The sequence below is a fragment of the Lontra canadensis genome, unplaced genomic scaffold, assembly GCF_010015895.1.
Source record: "Lontra canadensis isolate GAN:19392208 unplaced genomic scaffold, GSC_riverotter_1.0 scaffold73, whole genome shotgun sequence".
NCBI lineage: Eukaryota > Metazoa > Chordata > Mammalia > Carnivora > Mustelidae > Lontra > Lontra canadensis.
This window is the reverse complement of record NW_022631067.1, coordinates 617686-633458: the sequence shown is the minus strand read 5'-3', so window position 1 is coordinate 633458 and position 15773 is coordinate 617686. Positions and strand designations below refer to the sequence as shown.

The 15773-nt window shown below is 61.7% G+C and overlaps 1 protein-coding gene across 1 annotated transcript; it reads right to left on the bottom strand.

Annotated features, from left to right (window-relative positions):
• Positions 1–372: 372 nt before the first annotated feature.
• On the bottom strand, positions 373–14071 carry ADPRHL1 (ADP-ribosylhydrolase like 1). The gene is made up of 7 exons (XM_032880980.1): positions 13819–14071; positions 9518–9682; positions 7068–7193; positions 5219–5359; positions 2820–2947; positions 1452–1584; positions 373–649 (listed from the first exon to the last, which is right to left on the bottom strand). Exons 1-7 carry the CDS (start codon positions 14030–14032, stop codon positions 492–494), a joined length of 1065 nt encoding a protein of 354 aa, XP_032736871.1. The 5' UTR covers positions 14033–14071; the 3' UTR covers positions 373–491.
• Positions 14072–15773: the final 1702 nt, after the last annotated feature.

The window sequence follows — 15773 nt, the reverse complement described above, 5'->3', positions numbered from 1 at the left end:
GAAGGAGATGCGGGGACGCACGAGGACCCTTTATTTCCCGGTTGTCTCAGGCACTCGTGCCAAAGGGGTTGGTTTTTAAGATCTAAGATCTAGTGTGATTAAAAACGCCGGCGGAGGTGAAGCGCGTGCTTCCGGCTGCCGCGCCCGAGGCCAGGAGCAGCGGGGACGTGCGCTTGGTCCGCGCGGCCGTCCTGGTTAGCGTGGTGGGCACCAGTGAGCGAGCAGCGTTAGTGGTGCACACAGTGAAACACCCCGACTGTCCCCGAGGCTGTTTGTGCTGCCGCGCTGGGAGGCTTGGGGCCTCTGGCGTGGGGCCAGTGATGTCCCGGGGCCGTGCGAGGGCAGGACAAACATCCTCGTGGGACGGACGGTGCATTTCATGCGGCAGGTGGGGTTCTGACATTGGGGAGGGGAGGGTTAGATGCGATTCTGGCCGGGGAGGCGTGGCGCACACCAGGAGGGCCGTGGGCCCCAGACAGCGGCGGGAGGCTTTACTTCTCCTCTGTGGACAGGCGGTACAGGGCCTCGCCCAGGCGTGCCAGCTCCTCCCTGTGCTCCAGGTCCTGGTATAGGCCCGCGGGAACCGCGTCCAGGCCATGCAGCAGCCCGAACAGGCAGCCCGCAATGGTCCCCGTGGCCCCGCTCTCGCCTGGAATGAAAAACACAGGTGCTCAGGGGCCTCGGGGTCGAGGCAGGCAGCCATGGCTCAGGGACCTGGCACTAGCCAGATCCTGCCAGTCCCCCTGGCCAAGAACTCGTGTCAGAGACCCTCTGGGCAGCTCCCCGGACCCGACCCCAGCTTTGCTCTGGGTGCACCGACCTGAGGGGTTTGCTGCCCCCTCCCACCCTCCCTCCTTGCACACCCGGACACGCGTGATTGTGTACGGACGCCCGTGCTGTCCTGGGGGCCGGGCGCACCGGGAGCCCACGTTTGCGGGCGGCACTGGCCCTCACCACCTCAGCCTCGGCACCAGGAACCGAGGGGCTCCAATGCCTATGGAGACTCTGTGCCCAGTGCGAGCTGGTGTTTGCCAGGAACCCCCTCATTTCACACCCGCAGGAGAGAGTGGGCACCAGGGGGCGGGGAGATCCTTCGCAGCCTCGGGACCGTGACGGCTGCCCCTGTAAGGCTCAAACCCGCGGCCGCTGATGCAAAGTCCCACGGAACCCTGTTTGGCCACAGGGTCAGCAGAACCATGTGGGGCTGTCGTAGCAGGACACCCACTCTTAGCCCAGTGGCCTTGGAGGAGAAGGGCACGTACCGTCTTCCCCAAAAACCCTTTCCTAGTGAGCTCAGGAAAATGGCCACGCAAGGCAGCACCCGCCCAGAGAAGGACACACATTCTGGGGGGCAGGAGGCCGGGCCCTTGGAGACCCTGGGAGGACACTTTGGGGTGAGAAGAGGGTGCTGGTCGCCCAGAACCCAAGACCATTAAAGAAGGCAGTCCCACCTCCGTGATACATGGCCCGGTGGCAGAGCTCCGTCCAGCTGTTCCCAGCTCCGAGGAGAGCATCATAGGCAATCATGGGGGCATCGTGGCCCCGCCGGCCCCCTCGGCCTTCCGAGCTCCATTTCCGGTAAGCCTGAAGGAACAGTGGGGTCAGAGTCACACAACAGCAAACCAGTGTTGGCTGGAGCATGAGCTCCCGGGTTCTTCCAGGACACAGGTGTTTACCTACTGGCTGTGCACTTATGGGGCGCCATGTGTATGCCAGGCACTGCCCCAGGGCTGGGCTAACCGTGCACAGGAAAGACCCATCTCTGGAGGTTCCCACGGGTGCAGGCCTTCCCGTGACAAACCAGCCTGGCCACGAGTTGGGGCAGCTGCCAAGTCTATGGTGACAGAGCCTACGCGGCCCTCGTCTGAGCAGAGCGCGGGCCCAGCGGGCGCCAAGGCCCCGAGGCAGGGAAGGGTGGGGGTTCCACATGAACCCCCGTGGGGTGCACCACACGTGGTCAGGCTGGCGAGAGCAGGGATCGGGCAGGGGCCGGGGGTGTGTGTGATGGGCTGTCACAGCCCCGTGTCCTGGGGACCGTCAGCCTTGGTCTGGGGCAGCCATACCATCTGTAGGACTGCCCACTGGGGCCTTCCTGCATCCAGGTGAGGTCCAAGGGGGCACACAGAGGGGCGGCAAGGAATACCCGAGCAGGAAGGGTGGCCCTCCCTCTTCCCTGACACCGTCCTGACACCGTCCTGACACCTGGAACGCAGACGTGCTAGCTGGGGCTGGGGCAGCCGGCTGGGACCACAGGGGTGCCCTCGGCAGGCAGAGGGGCCGCCCACAAGTGTGCTCAGCGCCTGACTGCAAGGGGCTTCAGCTCAGCTTTGGGATCCCTGGACGTATGGACGACACGTGCGGATCTTGGCCACACCGCAGTGACTCAGGTCTCTCCCTCGTGCTACCACCCCCGACGCCGACAGCGTCCGCCCGCTGGGGTGTTTGCAGCACGAGGAAGGGTGATGGCGCGCGCAGCCTTGTTCATCAGCCTCGACTTGAAGTCCCAACCCCAGAGAGTGTGCAGTGGAACAGAGCGTCTTTAACAACCCTATTTTCAAATTTTCTAGCACATACCATGCTTTTAGTGAGAGAAAATGGAAAGATGAACTTTTATCTGTTTCAAACATGCTTCCTCCAGGAAGGTTTCCAACACACACCACCCCCCGCCGCTGCCACGGCTGCTCTGGGCCCCTCGTTGCTGCAGTGGGGGCCTCCGCGGCCAGGCTCCACACGGAGCCGGAACACAGCCCAGCCGCGGCGGCCCCTCGGCAGGGACACCGGCCATGGCCGTCCCCACCCTTGGACACGGCCAGACTTACCTTGTCCCTCTCCTCTGCGTCATAGCGGTCGGGGAAGATGGCTTTGCTCCCCGTGTCGTCGCTGATCTTTCTCTCCTCCAAGTAAAACTGCCACTTAGCTTCAAAGTAAAACCAGTGCTCCTGGTACTCTGCAGAGAGAGCAGGTGCGCTGTGCCAAGGGCTGCCAGCTGGCCGTGGGGGCGGGGTGGGCGGCCGGAGGTGGAGGACTGAGCCCACCCCGGCCACGGCTCCGTGGCTCCCGCTGGCATCCACCGCCACTTTGAAACCACCGTGAGGAAGGTGGAGACGAGGGACAAAGTGACCCTAAGCCTTGCTCGACTCTGTTTGGGACCCAAGGCCCAGCCTGCGGTCCCAACTGTTCTCCTGTGTGTCCTGAGCCTGTACCCTGCCCTGACACGTGCAGCTGGGGCGCAGGCGCCGACAGGTGAGCCCCTGGGCATCCCTCTGGCGGGCGGCTGACATCGTGGCGCCTCCTCGCCAGCTCGGGGAGCCTCTTGGCTCAGGGGGCAGAGCCGACACCCGCAGGATGGGGGACGGCTCAGAGGCACAGATAGGCCCTAGCACAGGTGTTGGTGGGGCTCCGGGTCCTGAGGGACCTGCAGGCTCGCAGGAAAGCTGGCCTGAGTCCGCTTTACAAAACTAACATCAAAGCCACTGAAGGCTGGGGCAAGGTGACAGGGCCAGACAGGAAGGCCCTGAGGAGACCCGGGCTCGGCCCACGTGGGGACACTTCTCTCCCGGCCACTGGGCAGCAAGTCTGGGGACAGACGCCCAAGCAGAAAGACAGGGAACGGAGTTGCTAGTGTCAGTACTGCCCACGGGCTTTGTCACCACTAAGCAGAAAGCCCTGGAGCATAATTTTCTCCAGACGGTTTTGGGTTTCTAGTGAAAAGGGTGTGTGTCCTAGAAGGTCATAAAACTCTAGGTTGAACACATTTAAAATTAAACAGAAAGGGACGCCTGGGTGGCTCAGTCAGTTGAGCTGCTGGCTTCGGCTTGGGTCGTGATCCCAGGGTCCTGGGATCGAGTCCCGCATCGGGCTCCTTGTCCAGCGGGGAGCCTGCTTCTCTCTCTGCCTCTGCCTGCCTCTCTGCCTGCTTGTGCGCTCTCTCTGACAGATAAATAAATAAAATCTTAAAAAAAAAAATTAAACAGAAAGATCCAAGTCCTCCCCATTCCTGTCCAGGAGCGCCCCTGACGGCTGCTCTGCGGGAAAGCCTGGGGAGCTCTGGGGACTGTCCCCCATGCATCGGGAACACACCGCGTGGCCCGCACTCGGCCTCATTGACCTGTCTCTCCCTGTAGAAGGACGCGGCCCCGGGCAGCCTTGCCACCGCAGAGAGCCCGGGCTAAGAGTGACTCAAGCCAGGCAAAATAAGGCAAGTGTGGAGCTCTGTTCTATGATTAGGTTTATAGGGGACACTGCAGTTCACGGTGGACAAGAGGTTCTCTGCTTCCCTCCAGAATGGGCCAGTGGGCAAGTTTCCCAGCACTACGAGCTGGCAGAAGCAGAGGCAAAACTCTCCTGGTCACGTTGGTCTGGAAGCTTCTCCACACGCATTTATAATGAGTCCCCACTTGTCAAAGGGTGACAGTGACTCGTGGGTTTCCTGTCTCAAGACCTCGGCCTAGGGCAGCCCCGAAGACCACAGCCTGCTCCTGCACCCACACCCTGAGCCCCCTCTGCCCCGGGACGAACACGGACAACTTCAGAGCAGCCGCGCGGAGCTCCGGGCCCGCCCAGAGGGAGAGAGCCCTGCGCGGGGCCGGCCCCCGAGGAGAAGCCATGGGCTTTCTGGCACTGCACCTGCTTCTCCATCTGGTCTGTTAGGTGTCATTTGCCCAACGCCAGTGACACCACGATCCCTAGAGCCTCTGCCGGACAAGCCAGTGGACACCACATGGGCAGCCAAGGGGGGGTGTCTTCTGACCATGGGTTTGGGTAACTGGGACAGACAGACATTTCTGGGTGTAGATGTCACCAGCGGGCACAGATACCCGTCTGGGCTCCGGGTCCGGCTGTCCGTAAGCTTTAGGAGCAGTGTGGACGTCAGTGTGGGCGTCCCTCGTCCCGGGGGACGGGCTACTTTAAGACCATCCGGAATGCCGAAGCCCAGTGTGCACCCCTGTCGTCTCTCTGGCTGCTGTCAGACAGCAGGACGGCTGGGGTCGGGGTGTGGAGCTCCAACTGCTCGACTGTTCCTGGTCTCCTGGCTACAGGGGCCCCCTGGGCAGGTGTCACCCTCTGCCAGGGGTGTCTTGGCCCGCTTGGCGGAGTCAGGCCTCCATCTCATTGTGGGGCGGGCTGACCCCGAGCTGTCTGGGAACCTGATCTGAATGAGTCCTGAGTGTGCATCAGGCCCGCTGATGGGGAGCGACAGGAAAGGGGCTGGGCTCACCTGCCAGGTGCCGGATTGTCTTTTTACAGTACTCCTCGGCCAGCGGGACTGTCCGCACCATGTCCCTGCCCCACTGCTCCAGCGGCTTGCCCTGCGCAGCGTACGACGCAAACAGGGCCGTGCACAGGGACCCGAGGAAGCCTGCAGGGCAGAGGGCAGAACGACAGAACAACCATGGTTCTGGGCATGCTGGCCTTCCGTCTCCTGCACGAAGGGCTGTGGTGGGGACACAGGAGTGCCCGCTAGGCCTGCCCGAGGCTCACGGAAAGGACAACCATGCAGAGAGAGGCACGGCCGTCTCAGAGCTGCCCTTGGGGTCTCGCTGGCCGCTCTGGGAGGCACTGCTGCAGGCTGGGAGTCAGTGTCGGGTTCCCAGACCTGTCACCATCCTGACCCCCTGCCGTGACCACCCCCCCAGGGGTATCCAGCGTCCAGGCCGCGTACCGCAATCCGACTGCGATGCCTGCAGCCAGCAGTGTCCGGAACACTGGACAGGAGCACCCTGCCTGCCCGGTGTTGCCCGCGTGCCAGCAAACCCTCCGTGTCTCATCGGGGCTTTCATCCGAAACACACCGTGTGACACGTTTCTTTCATACGAGCGGACAGTCCATCACCCAATGTAGAGGTCGGGGTTGCGGACCCGGAGTCCTGTGGACCTCGGACTGTCGGCAGACGCTCGCCCCTGTCACGCATGGAGGCTTCCCGGGCGCAGCCCGCCTCCACCTGCACCACGAGCCAGCGGGCGCTCAGCACGGAGCCCTCCCCAGCCGGCCGGGACACCGCCAGCCGCTCCAAACGTCTCCCTGCCGTGAGCGCCCCCCGCGGGCGCTGCCAGGAGGGCACAGTGTGGCCACACCAGCTACAGTAACACTGAAGGTGGCTTGGAGGGCGCCTGGGGGGCTCCGTGGGTGAAGCGTCTGCCTTCGGCTCAGGTCACGATCTCGGGGTCCTGGGATCGAGTCCCGCATCGGGCTCTCTGCTCGGAGGGGAGCCTGCTTCTCCCTCTGCCTCTCCCTGTCCACGCACCTGCTCTCTCTCTCTCAAATAAATAAATAAAGTCTTTCGGGAAAAAAGAAAAGTGGCCTTGAAAGAGGGAAGAGTCTCAGGACAGCGGCAGGCTGGGAGGGTGTCCCCCGCCCTGACTCACACGTGGTTACAGGTTTGCGAGTTTCACGTCATTTTTTTTTTTTTTTAATGTATTTACTTGACAGAGACACAGCGAGAGAGAACACAAGCAGAGGGAGGGGGCGGGGAGGGAAGCAGGCTCCCTGCCGATCAGGGGCTCAATCCCAGGATTCTGGGATCCTGACCCGAGCTGAAGGCAGACATTTAACGACTGAGCCTCTCAGGTGCCCACGTCATTCTTTCTTAAACTTAGGAGCCGACAGCCCTTCTAGGTCATGACTCAGGGTCAGCGCTGGGGCCCCGCCTGCCCTCATGCTGTATGACGGACATGCGGTGGGAAACCCCGGGAGCAGCAGGCATCATGGCTCCAGGAGGACAAGCCCACAGAGCTCGGGGCTCCATGCTCTGTCCTCCTGTGCAACTTGGCCTGGCTCCCAGTGCCACAGTCATCCCCACGACAGGTGGGGAAACGGAGGCACGGCTGGGGATGGGCGCAGCACTCAGCAGAAGACGCCCGACCTATGTGACACACAGTGTATGCCCGAGATGTCAGCCCGGGGCCCAGCTTCCTTTCCCTTCCCCCCAGCGCACAGGGAGCCACATCTGCTGGGTTCACCCTCTCCAGAGTTGCCACGTTCAACGCCAAGCTGGCTCTTAGGTCGACCACAGAGCGTACGCAGTGCACGCCGGCCGACAGGCAAGCGAACCCCGGGGACAGCGTCACCTGTGGGATGGTTGTGGGTCATCCTGCCGCACTCGACGCTCACTTCCACCAGTGTCTCCAGGCGCTCTGGCTTCCAGTACCGCATGCCGATGCACATGGCTTTGGTGGCGGCTCCGAACCCTGACCCTGGGAGGAACACACAGCGCACCCAGTTTCAGACTTTGCCCCGAGAACCCCGCCTCTGGCAGCCGGACTTCCACGAGTGGCCGGACACGTACACACACTTAGGGAGCACCGATCCCAGTGTCATGAAGGGAGTGGAAAACAGGCCCACGACCCAAGTGCCCGACGACGAACAGAGAGGAAGTGGACGGCAAAGCTTCCGCACGTCGGAAGGTTGCTCTGGCATCGGACACAGAATTCTGGGTGGCTTGGGACGCACTCCAGCGCGCTCTCCCGGGAAGATGTCGGGCACAGACCCGCAGAGACTGCGTGCTGTAGCCGGACACGTTTGCTCGCTGTGAAGACCGCTCTGCTGAGCGGGACCTGCCACGGAGCGAGGGCGCCATCCCGGGGTCCCAGGGCCCCGGGGCGGGGTGACCACCACCGCACTGCCCTCCCACCTGCTGACGGACGGCTGGGCCATTTCCCCGGGAGGTGATGGCGACGACAACACCGTGAACTCTCCTAACCAAACCTTCGTCCCAGCACACGCTTTCTTTTCTCTGGGGCGGACACCCCGGATGGACCATTCAGCTCCTCCGAGCAGTGAGTGGTCACCTCGGAAGGAGCTGGGGGGTCGTGTGCTGTGTCCCCCTGACGGGCCTCACGGTCAGTCTTTCCACATCCTCACCGACACCTGTCGTTTCCTGACTTAATTCCAGCCATTCTGACTGGCGTGAGGTGGGATCTCACTGTGGTTCTGATTAGGATTTCCCTGACGCGAGGGTGTGCAGCGACTGTTCACGTGTCTGCTGGCGTCCGAAGTCTCCTGGGAGACTCTCTTCCTGTCCTCTGAGACTTCGACCACTATTTCTTCAAATCGTTTCTTTGTTGCCCTTCGCTCTACCAGCGACCCTGTCACAGGCACATGAGGTCGCTGTACGTCGCCTGTGCTTTTCTCCGATTTGCAAATTCTTTTTTCTCTGTGTCCCACTCTGGGTTGTTTCTACTGTTGTGCCTTCAGACTCACTAAGTTTTTCTTCTGAAAAATATAATTTCACCCAGTGCATTTAGAAACTCAGACGTCGTAATGTTTTTCTGAAAATGTGATTTGTGTACATCTGTGTCCTTACCTAACTGTTTCAGCCTGTGGAATGCCTACAACTTTACACCCATTCCATGACTCGAACAGCTGCCTCAGGCTTCGTGGGTTCTGATTACTGATTTTTCTCTCCATTATAGAATCTGTTTCCCTTCTTCCTTCATGCCAGTAACATGATTAGATGCCAACCTCAGTATAAGCCCAGAGTGGGGTCCGTCCCCAGTATAAGTCCAGACAGGGGGACCCATCCTCAGTATAAGCCCAGAATGGGGTCCGTCCCCAGTATAAACCCAGAATGGGGTCCATCCCCAGTATAAGCCCAGAGTGGGGTCTGTCCCCAGTATAAACCCAGACGGGGGGACCTGTCCTCAGTATAAGCCCAGAGCAGGGTCCATCCCCAGTATAAAGCCAGAGTGGGGTCCATCCCCAGTATAAGTCCAGACGGGGGGACCTGTCCTCAGCATAACCCCAGACGGGGAGACCCATCCTCAGTATAAGCCCAGAGTGGGGGACCGTCCTCAGTATAAGCCCAGTGTGGGACCGTCCTCAGTATAAGCCCAGAGTGGGGTCCGTCCCCAGTATAAACCCAGAATGGGGTCCGTCCCCAGTATAAGTCCAGACGGGGGGACCCGTCCTCAGCATACCCCCAGACGGGGGAACCCATCCTCAGTATAAGCCCAGAGTGGGGGACCGTCCTCAGTATAAGCCCAGAGTGGGGTCCGTCCCCAGTATAAGTCCAGACAGGGGGACCCGTCCTCAGCATAACCCCAGACGGGGGGACCCATCCTCAGTATAAGCCCAGAGTGGGGTCCGTCCTCAGTATAAACCCAGAGTGGGGTCTGTACCCAGTATAAACCCAAAGGGGCGTGTTTGTCCTCTATAAACCTGGCGGGGCAGGTCCAGGACCCAGGAGCTGGTGCCATGGAGGCAGAGATCTGGTCACGTAAATATGGCCCCTCTGAACACATTGGAGCATCCTGGGGACAGACCACATGCTGCTAGTACATGTTTTCCTAACTTTGGTGAAATACAAACTTAAAGGGAAAGCAGTCGAGAATCTTCCTTAAGATGAACCCAGGTTTGGTGTGGATGGACGCCCGGGTGTCCGCCGCGGCACACGGGAGCCCCAGCCGTCCCCCTGTGCTGCGCAAACCTGCGGTGTTGCTGGTTAGTGGACGGCACACGGGTTAGTGTCCAGGCTGCCGTCCCACATGCGCTTTACGGGGAGAAGAAAGCACTCCCTGACCCTTCTCGTTGAAAGGCGTGTGCCAGGCGAGGAGGTAGTTATCTGGCTTCAACTGCGAGCAGCCTTCCAGGGTGGCCGGGTCCGCCCAGTGTTCTGGAAGCTTCTCGAGGACCTCCACGTAGCGCCTCACCATCTCCCGGTACAGGTCGTCCAGGCACCAGTAGTCTGGGAATGAAAGAGTAGGAGGACAGGGTCAGCCTGAGCAGGAAGGGCAGTGGCCTTGTGAGCCCCCAGGGTAGCAGGGACAAGACAGGTGGCAGTAAGCTTCGTGGCCCCACGTGTGTGGACGAGGAGGAAGCTTCTGGCGACCTGCCACCCACAGTCGTGGCTCCCTGGGGATGTGTATCCTGCACATGGTTCACTCTGGCTACACAGCAGAGTCCAGACAAAACCCACAGTTCTACCCACGTGAGGACTGGCCCGAAATCTGCCTGTTCCCTGGGCTTCTGAGAGCCCGTGTCTCTGTGCAGGGGGCAGAGCCTCTGCACTCCGTTGGCCTTTTCCCTCCTGTGAAGCAGCCAGGGCAGCCTCAGCTTGTCCCAAACTGCCCCCAGTGTGTGAGGGCATCCCTCGAGGATGGCGGACGTGGAGGGGAGAGTAACTAATGTGCTGCCCAGCAGCTGTCAGGGGGCTGTTGCCCCTGGACGGTTGCAGGTGCCCCCCAGCACCGCCAGCTTGTCTTGTTGGGTCCCGGGGAAGGCTCCGTGGGTTATGCGACCTGCCCGAGCCCAGAGATGATGGTAACCAGAGGTCGAGGGCAAGGTCTGAGCATTGCTGTCATTAAAAACCCAGCGTGGTGGGTAGAGGCCACAGAGCTCTAAACGTGGGGTCCAGTTTGCCTTGTTCCATCAGAGAGCAGGGCGGGGTGGTGGAGAGGCCGCTGTGCCAGGCCAACTGGGCAGGGGGAAGGCGCCAATGGGACTTTCACAGCTACCAACAGACTCATTCTGTACCCAAATTGCATTTCCTCCCCTCTCCTGGGTGCACACCCCAAATTTGGGTGGTGTGGGGGAGGAGAGGAGAGAAGGAGGGAGCCCTGTCCCCCTCTTGGTCACCCCAGGCGCGAGGGAGACAGGTGCACTCGGCAAGCCCCTCTGTTCCGGGAGGGAAGCTCCTGCCGCCCTCAGGGCCGATGGGCCCTCGCGCCCTGGAGTTGTGGCTCCGAGGCGGGACCTGGTCCTCAGTCCTCCTGCCCCCAACTGCACACGGCGGGCGGCCTGTGGGACGCACCATGCATGGCCGGAGTCTTTTGGGGTGTGTAGAGAGTGTGTGGCCAGCCGGGTTGGGGGTGGGGGTAGTGAGCTTCGCGGGGCACACGGCTGCTGGGGTCGTCCAGACGACTTCCCTTACAAACAAACAGCCTTTCTTAACTTGATCTGGGGTTAGTGCGCCGGCCTTCCAGAATCCCTCAGATAATCCATTCTATTCTGGAATCACATCCTTCTGAAGGAAAAAAAAAAACCCTCCTTAAAAACAAAATAGCAACAGACAGTCTTGTGTTTCAGGCTACAATCCAAACCAGAAACAGGTTTTCCACAGCCGCCGTGCCGCCCTCGTCGGACTCTCGCCACCTTGTGACATGGCCTTTGGGCTCACCCTTCTCTGCCTTCCCACCCTGTCTCTGCAGAGACAAGTCCACTCACGAAACCCCCGTACGTCTCCCAGTCCACGTCACCATGAAGAAGACAGATGCCCACAGCAACTCATTTTGTAGTAAAAATGTCAGCTTTTCAAAACGCTATTACCATCAGGGAGCCAGCGATGGAGGAGACAGAGAGCTGGGTCTGGACAGGCTGGGTGCGCTCATGCGTGGGCCAGGCCCCACGTTCCCCTGCGGGTACACACACGCCCGTGACGTCTGCTGTGGTCCCCGGTGGGCTCACGCCCCCGTTCCTCCTGTGCGGCCGTGGCTGTTGGAGCTGCTGACCCCCAGACCAAGACACTGAGAAAGACAGGTGTTATCTACCCCGCCACGAGCCATCGTCCCTTAATAATTTATTGCGTGCCCGGTGCCCGCGCTGCCCCACCTCGTCTCACATAAGCCTGTGACTGAGGCGTTGTCATCCCGAAGAGCAGGAGGGAAACCAAGCTTGCGAGTTTGAGGCCCGGGAGTGGCAGGCCCCAGGGCCCCCGAGGCACCCTTGGGCGACGGGCACAGGGCCACACACACAAGGCAGCTTTGGTGACTGCGTGCCGTGAGCCTGCCGGCGTGCTGTGGACACTGGATTGCCCACCCGGCCTGCAGGGAATGGGACTGCTTCCAGGGCCAGGACTGATCTCATCCAGTTCCGCCCATTCCAGAGACAAGGCCCAAAGGAGCAGGTCACACGGGCCCTCACGACAACAGGACCCTGCGGCCCCACAGCGTGGAATGGCGGGACGCACTTGAAAATGCCAACCTGTGGTCCCACTTTGTGAAGGTCTGCGGGTCTTGGGGAAAGTGGTGAGGAATTACCATCCACCGGAGTCCTTGAGGTCCCTGGGCGGCCGCTGGCTGCAGGCGGTAGGCATGGCATGAGGAACTTGGGTGTTGGAAGCAAGTTACCTGGTCCCGTCCCTGCTCAGATGTGGCTGTGGGGCCCTTGGGCAAGTTTCCTGACCTCTCTGTGTCCGTTCCTCTTCTGTAGAGCAGTGATAATGACGTCAACCTTCGGGGTGATGTGAGGGTCAGACGGTGACACAGGCGGGGTCAGCACACACCACGCAGCACTCAGTGCCATGTCGGGGCTGGCGGGGCCCGTGGACGGGCCTCAGAGGCTCCATTTTGGCTACAATTTGCTATTTTTTTAATTTCTTTTTTTTTTCAATTTGCTATTTTTTTAATAAAGATTTTATTTATTCACAAAGACAGGGCACAAGCAGGGAGAGTGGGAGAGGGGGAAGCAGGCTCCCTGCTGACCCTGGGATCATGACCTGAGCCGAAGGCAGCCGCCTCCCCAACGGAGCCCCCAGGCGTCCCACAGTTCGCTATTTATTGATAAAAGATCCAGCTGTTCGACAACTAAATTTAAATAAATTTCCCCTTAGATTTTTAGTGACTTGAAGAAGAACCGCTGCGGTTTGTGGAGGTTCTGGGTTGGGCGCTCTCTCCAGCGACCCCTCGAGACCGGCAGGCCAGGCGGTGCTGGGCACGCAGCAGCCCCCAGTGCCACGGCCGGAGGCGGGGCTTGTCTGCTCAGAAACGAAGCCTCGAACGCCCCCCACCCCTTCCTCCATCTCACATCGGGCAGATCCTGCCGTTTCCGTCAAGAGAGCTCAGGCTAATCTCGGAGCCCGACCGGTCCGCGGGCGGCTGCGGATGCGCGGTGGGTGGACTCCGCCGTCACGAGAGACGGGGCGGGCATGGAGAGGACACGGGACCGCGCGGGGCGCCCGGCCACAGGTGCCGTGGAGGGAGCCGCGTTTGGGAGCAAAGCCCGGGGTGGGGGGCCGGGGCTGGCCTCGGGAGCGGCTCCCTGGGGTGGGTGGGCGTCCTGCTGCGGGTCAGCCCGGGAACAGACACCGGAGACACTGGACGTCCCAGCGGAGCAGACTCGGGGAGCTGCTCCCCGCTCGGCGCCCCTGAGCTATCTTATCTGTGCGGCTCCAGGCCTCGCCCGGGCTATTTTGGAACCAGCGGCCGATGGCATTCCTGCCCGGTGAGAGCAGAGCTAAGCTGGGCGGGCCCCCCGGCTCGGGCCCCCGAGGCCTCCTTGCCTCTCTGCCGCCCGACTTGCACCCTGTTCGCCGGAACCAACCCGAGAGCTGTGCTCACCCTCCGCTGCTTCCCTGAAAGTTGTGCAGACACGCGCCCCTGCCCACCTGCTGCCCAGGGAACACGGCACGACCCCGGCCCCCAGCGGCCAGACTCACTGCGTCGCCTCCCTACGAGCGGTTTAGGCAGCTATCGGAGTCCTAATTTGGGAGATGGCGTTTAGACTCAAACTCTTTGGGATTATAAGTAATCCCCAAACAACGTTATCTTAATGGGCCCAAATTTCCAATGGGCTTATTGTTTTTCTCTTCTTTCAGAGTGAAACCGGAGTGAAACCGGAGTGAAACCGGAGGGCTGACTGCCTGCAGGGAGAAGCTGGACCCTCTCGTGAAACATCCCAAGCGAGACATTCAGTTGGTTTAACTCTGGAGACACGTTTACAGACGTGAACCAAGAGTCAGATTTCGGAGGCCGATCGCGGACAGGCAGAGTGACACGACCCGGAGAGGCGGCGAGAAGGGGTGCTGGTGGCGGGGGTTGGGGGTCGTTGTGGTGGAGACGCCCGGCGCCCGCAGGACCGCGGCTGAGGGCAGGGTGGCCGGCTTACCTGTGGTCAAGGCCCCGGCCGTCGTCAGGTGCATGATGGTGTTGTCGCTCACTGGCCACGTCTCCGGGGAGAGTGGCCGCTGGTCCAGGCTCCCGCTTCGCTGCGGCCCCTCCGGGACCTTCCTGCCAGAGGCACTGTTATCCTTGTGGGCATTTCTGTGTCCGAGCGCGTCCCCCACGGCCCCCAGCAGCATCGCAGCCTTGAATTTCTCCATCGCGGAGGCCGCTCCTCTGGCCGTTCAGCTGCCCCACGCCCAGCCTTGGTGCTCCACGGCCGTGGCCTTCAGTGCCCCCCACCCCCCGCCCCGCATTGTGGCCACAGTGCCGCTGGGAGGAGCCCCAAATGGCCAGGCACGCCCCTTCCGTCTCGGCAGGTGGCACCAATGAGAACCTCTCCGGCCCCGCTGCTGCTCTGGCGCCTGTGGAGGAGCCGCGTGGTCCCGGCCCTCCCTTCTGCGTCAACAGGGCACTAGCTCTGAGCCGTGACAGCTGCAGCCACCTCCCCGCGGGGCGACAACTCTCCGCGCTGAGCCAGAGCCGGGGCTGGGGAAGGCGAGCACTGGCCTCCGCAACCTGGGCGGAGTCCACAGGGCAGTGCCTCGGGCGCGCAGGGCTCGGGCTCGGGCTGGCAGCCGCCCGCTCCGCACACCTGCTCCTGTGGGCTCTGCCCCAACAGCCTGGTCTTTGCTCGCATTTCGGGGAAATGGGACCGTGGACTCTGTGGCCCGACAGCATCACGTCGCGTTCCATTCTTTCCATGCATGGTTTCACTTTTTGGAAAACTGTTTTGATGACACAGTGTTTGTCAGAAAACCGAGGGGATGTGCAGGCCAAGGAGAGAAGCGCCTGGCGTGCCTGTGGGTGCGGGTCTTCCCCTTGGCTCTCGCGCGGCGGCCGGGCTCCGGACCCCAGCCTGCACGCAGACGTGCCCAGGTCCGCGGGGCGGATGTACTACAGGAGGGGAGGCTGCGGTGCGGGTGTGCGAACCAGGCCCTGGGGTTGAAACTGGGAGTTCAGAAGCAGCGTCCCCGCCCGCCGCCGGCGCCTGGGACCGGGTCAGTATCAGGCCGGATGTAGGGCCCATCAGCCCTGGATCCAAGGAGTGCGTCTGAGAACCAGAGCACTCCTTCCACGAACAAGACGCTGAATCGCACCTGAGCCCGGGACTGTTCAGTCAGCAGTTGGGACCCAGGAGGCTGTGGAACATCCTTCCAGCGAGCAGGGTCCTGGGGGGGGAAGCCGTGTGCTCCCTGCCCAGCGGGACCAGACACCCCAGACACGCAGGCCAAGGAGCGTCCATAGAGAGCAGCACCGTCTGCGGCCCATCCCTTTTGCTGGCTCTGAGGCCGTGGGAACCTTCCGCGAAGCGGCCAGGAGCAGCCCCACGCTGCCCGGCCCGTGTGGGCACGGCCCACCGCCTCCGGCACCTCATGGAGCCACAGGCGCGCGCGCCCCCCATGCAGCCGGAGTGCCGCGCTCAGTCGTGCCTATGACCCCAGCGTGGGAAGACGGGCCCTGCGTCGTGTGTCTTCACTAAGCCTATTACATACACTTGGCTGCTGGTGCATTCTCCGTCCACTCACAGTCCGCACTCCCGGGGCTCTGGTACCGGAGCCCATAGCTCAGGGAAAGCCTCTCATCTTCAATGGAAACAAGCACTTAGTGGGCACACGCCGGTGACGGAAAGGAGCACCTGGCCTGGCTGTCCGCTGTGGGACACGACCGTCTAAGCAGGGGTGCAGGCCGTCCACGGGGGTGTCCCCAGAGGGGCCAGGTTCCTGGGGGTCCCAGGGCACCCAGCATCTGAGCAACCGAGAACAGACCTCCCCACACCAGAGAAAATAATTTATTTTAATGTTTCTGAAGCCCCCGGCACTTGCACACAAGCCTTAAATACACAGAAGGAAAAGCAGCCTGGCTCTCTGCAGAGCCTCTGCCTGAGCCCCAAGGCTCGGC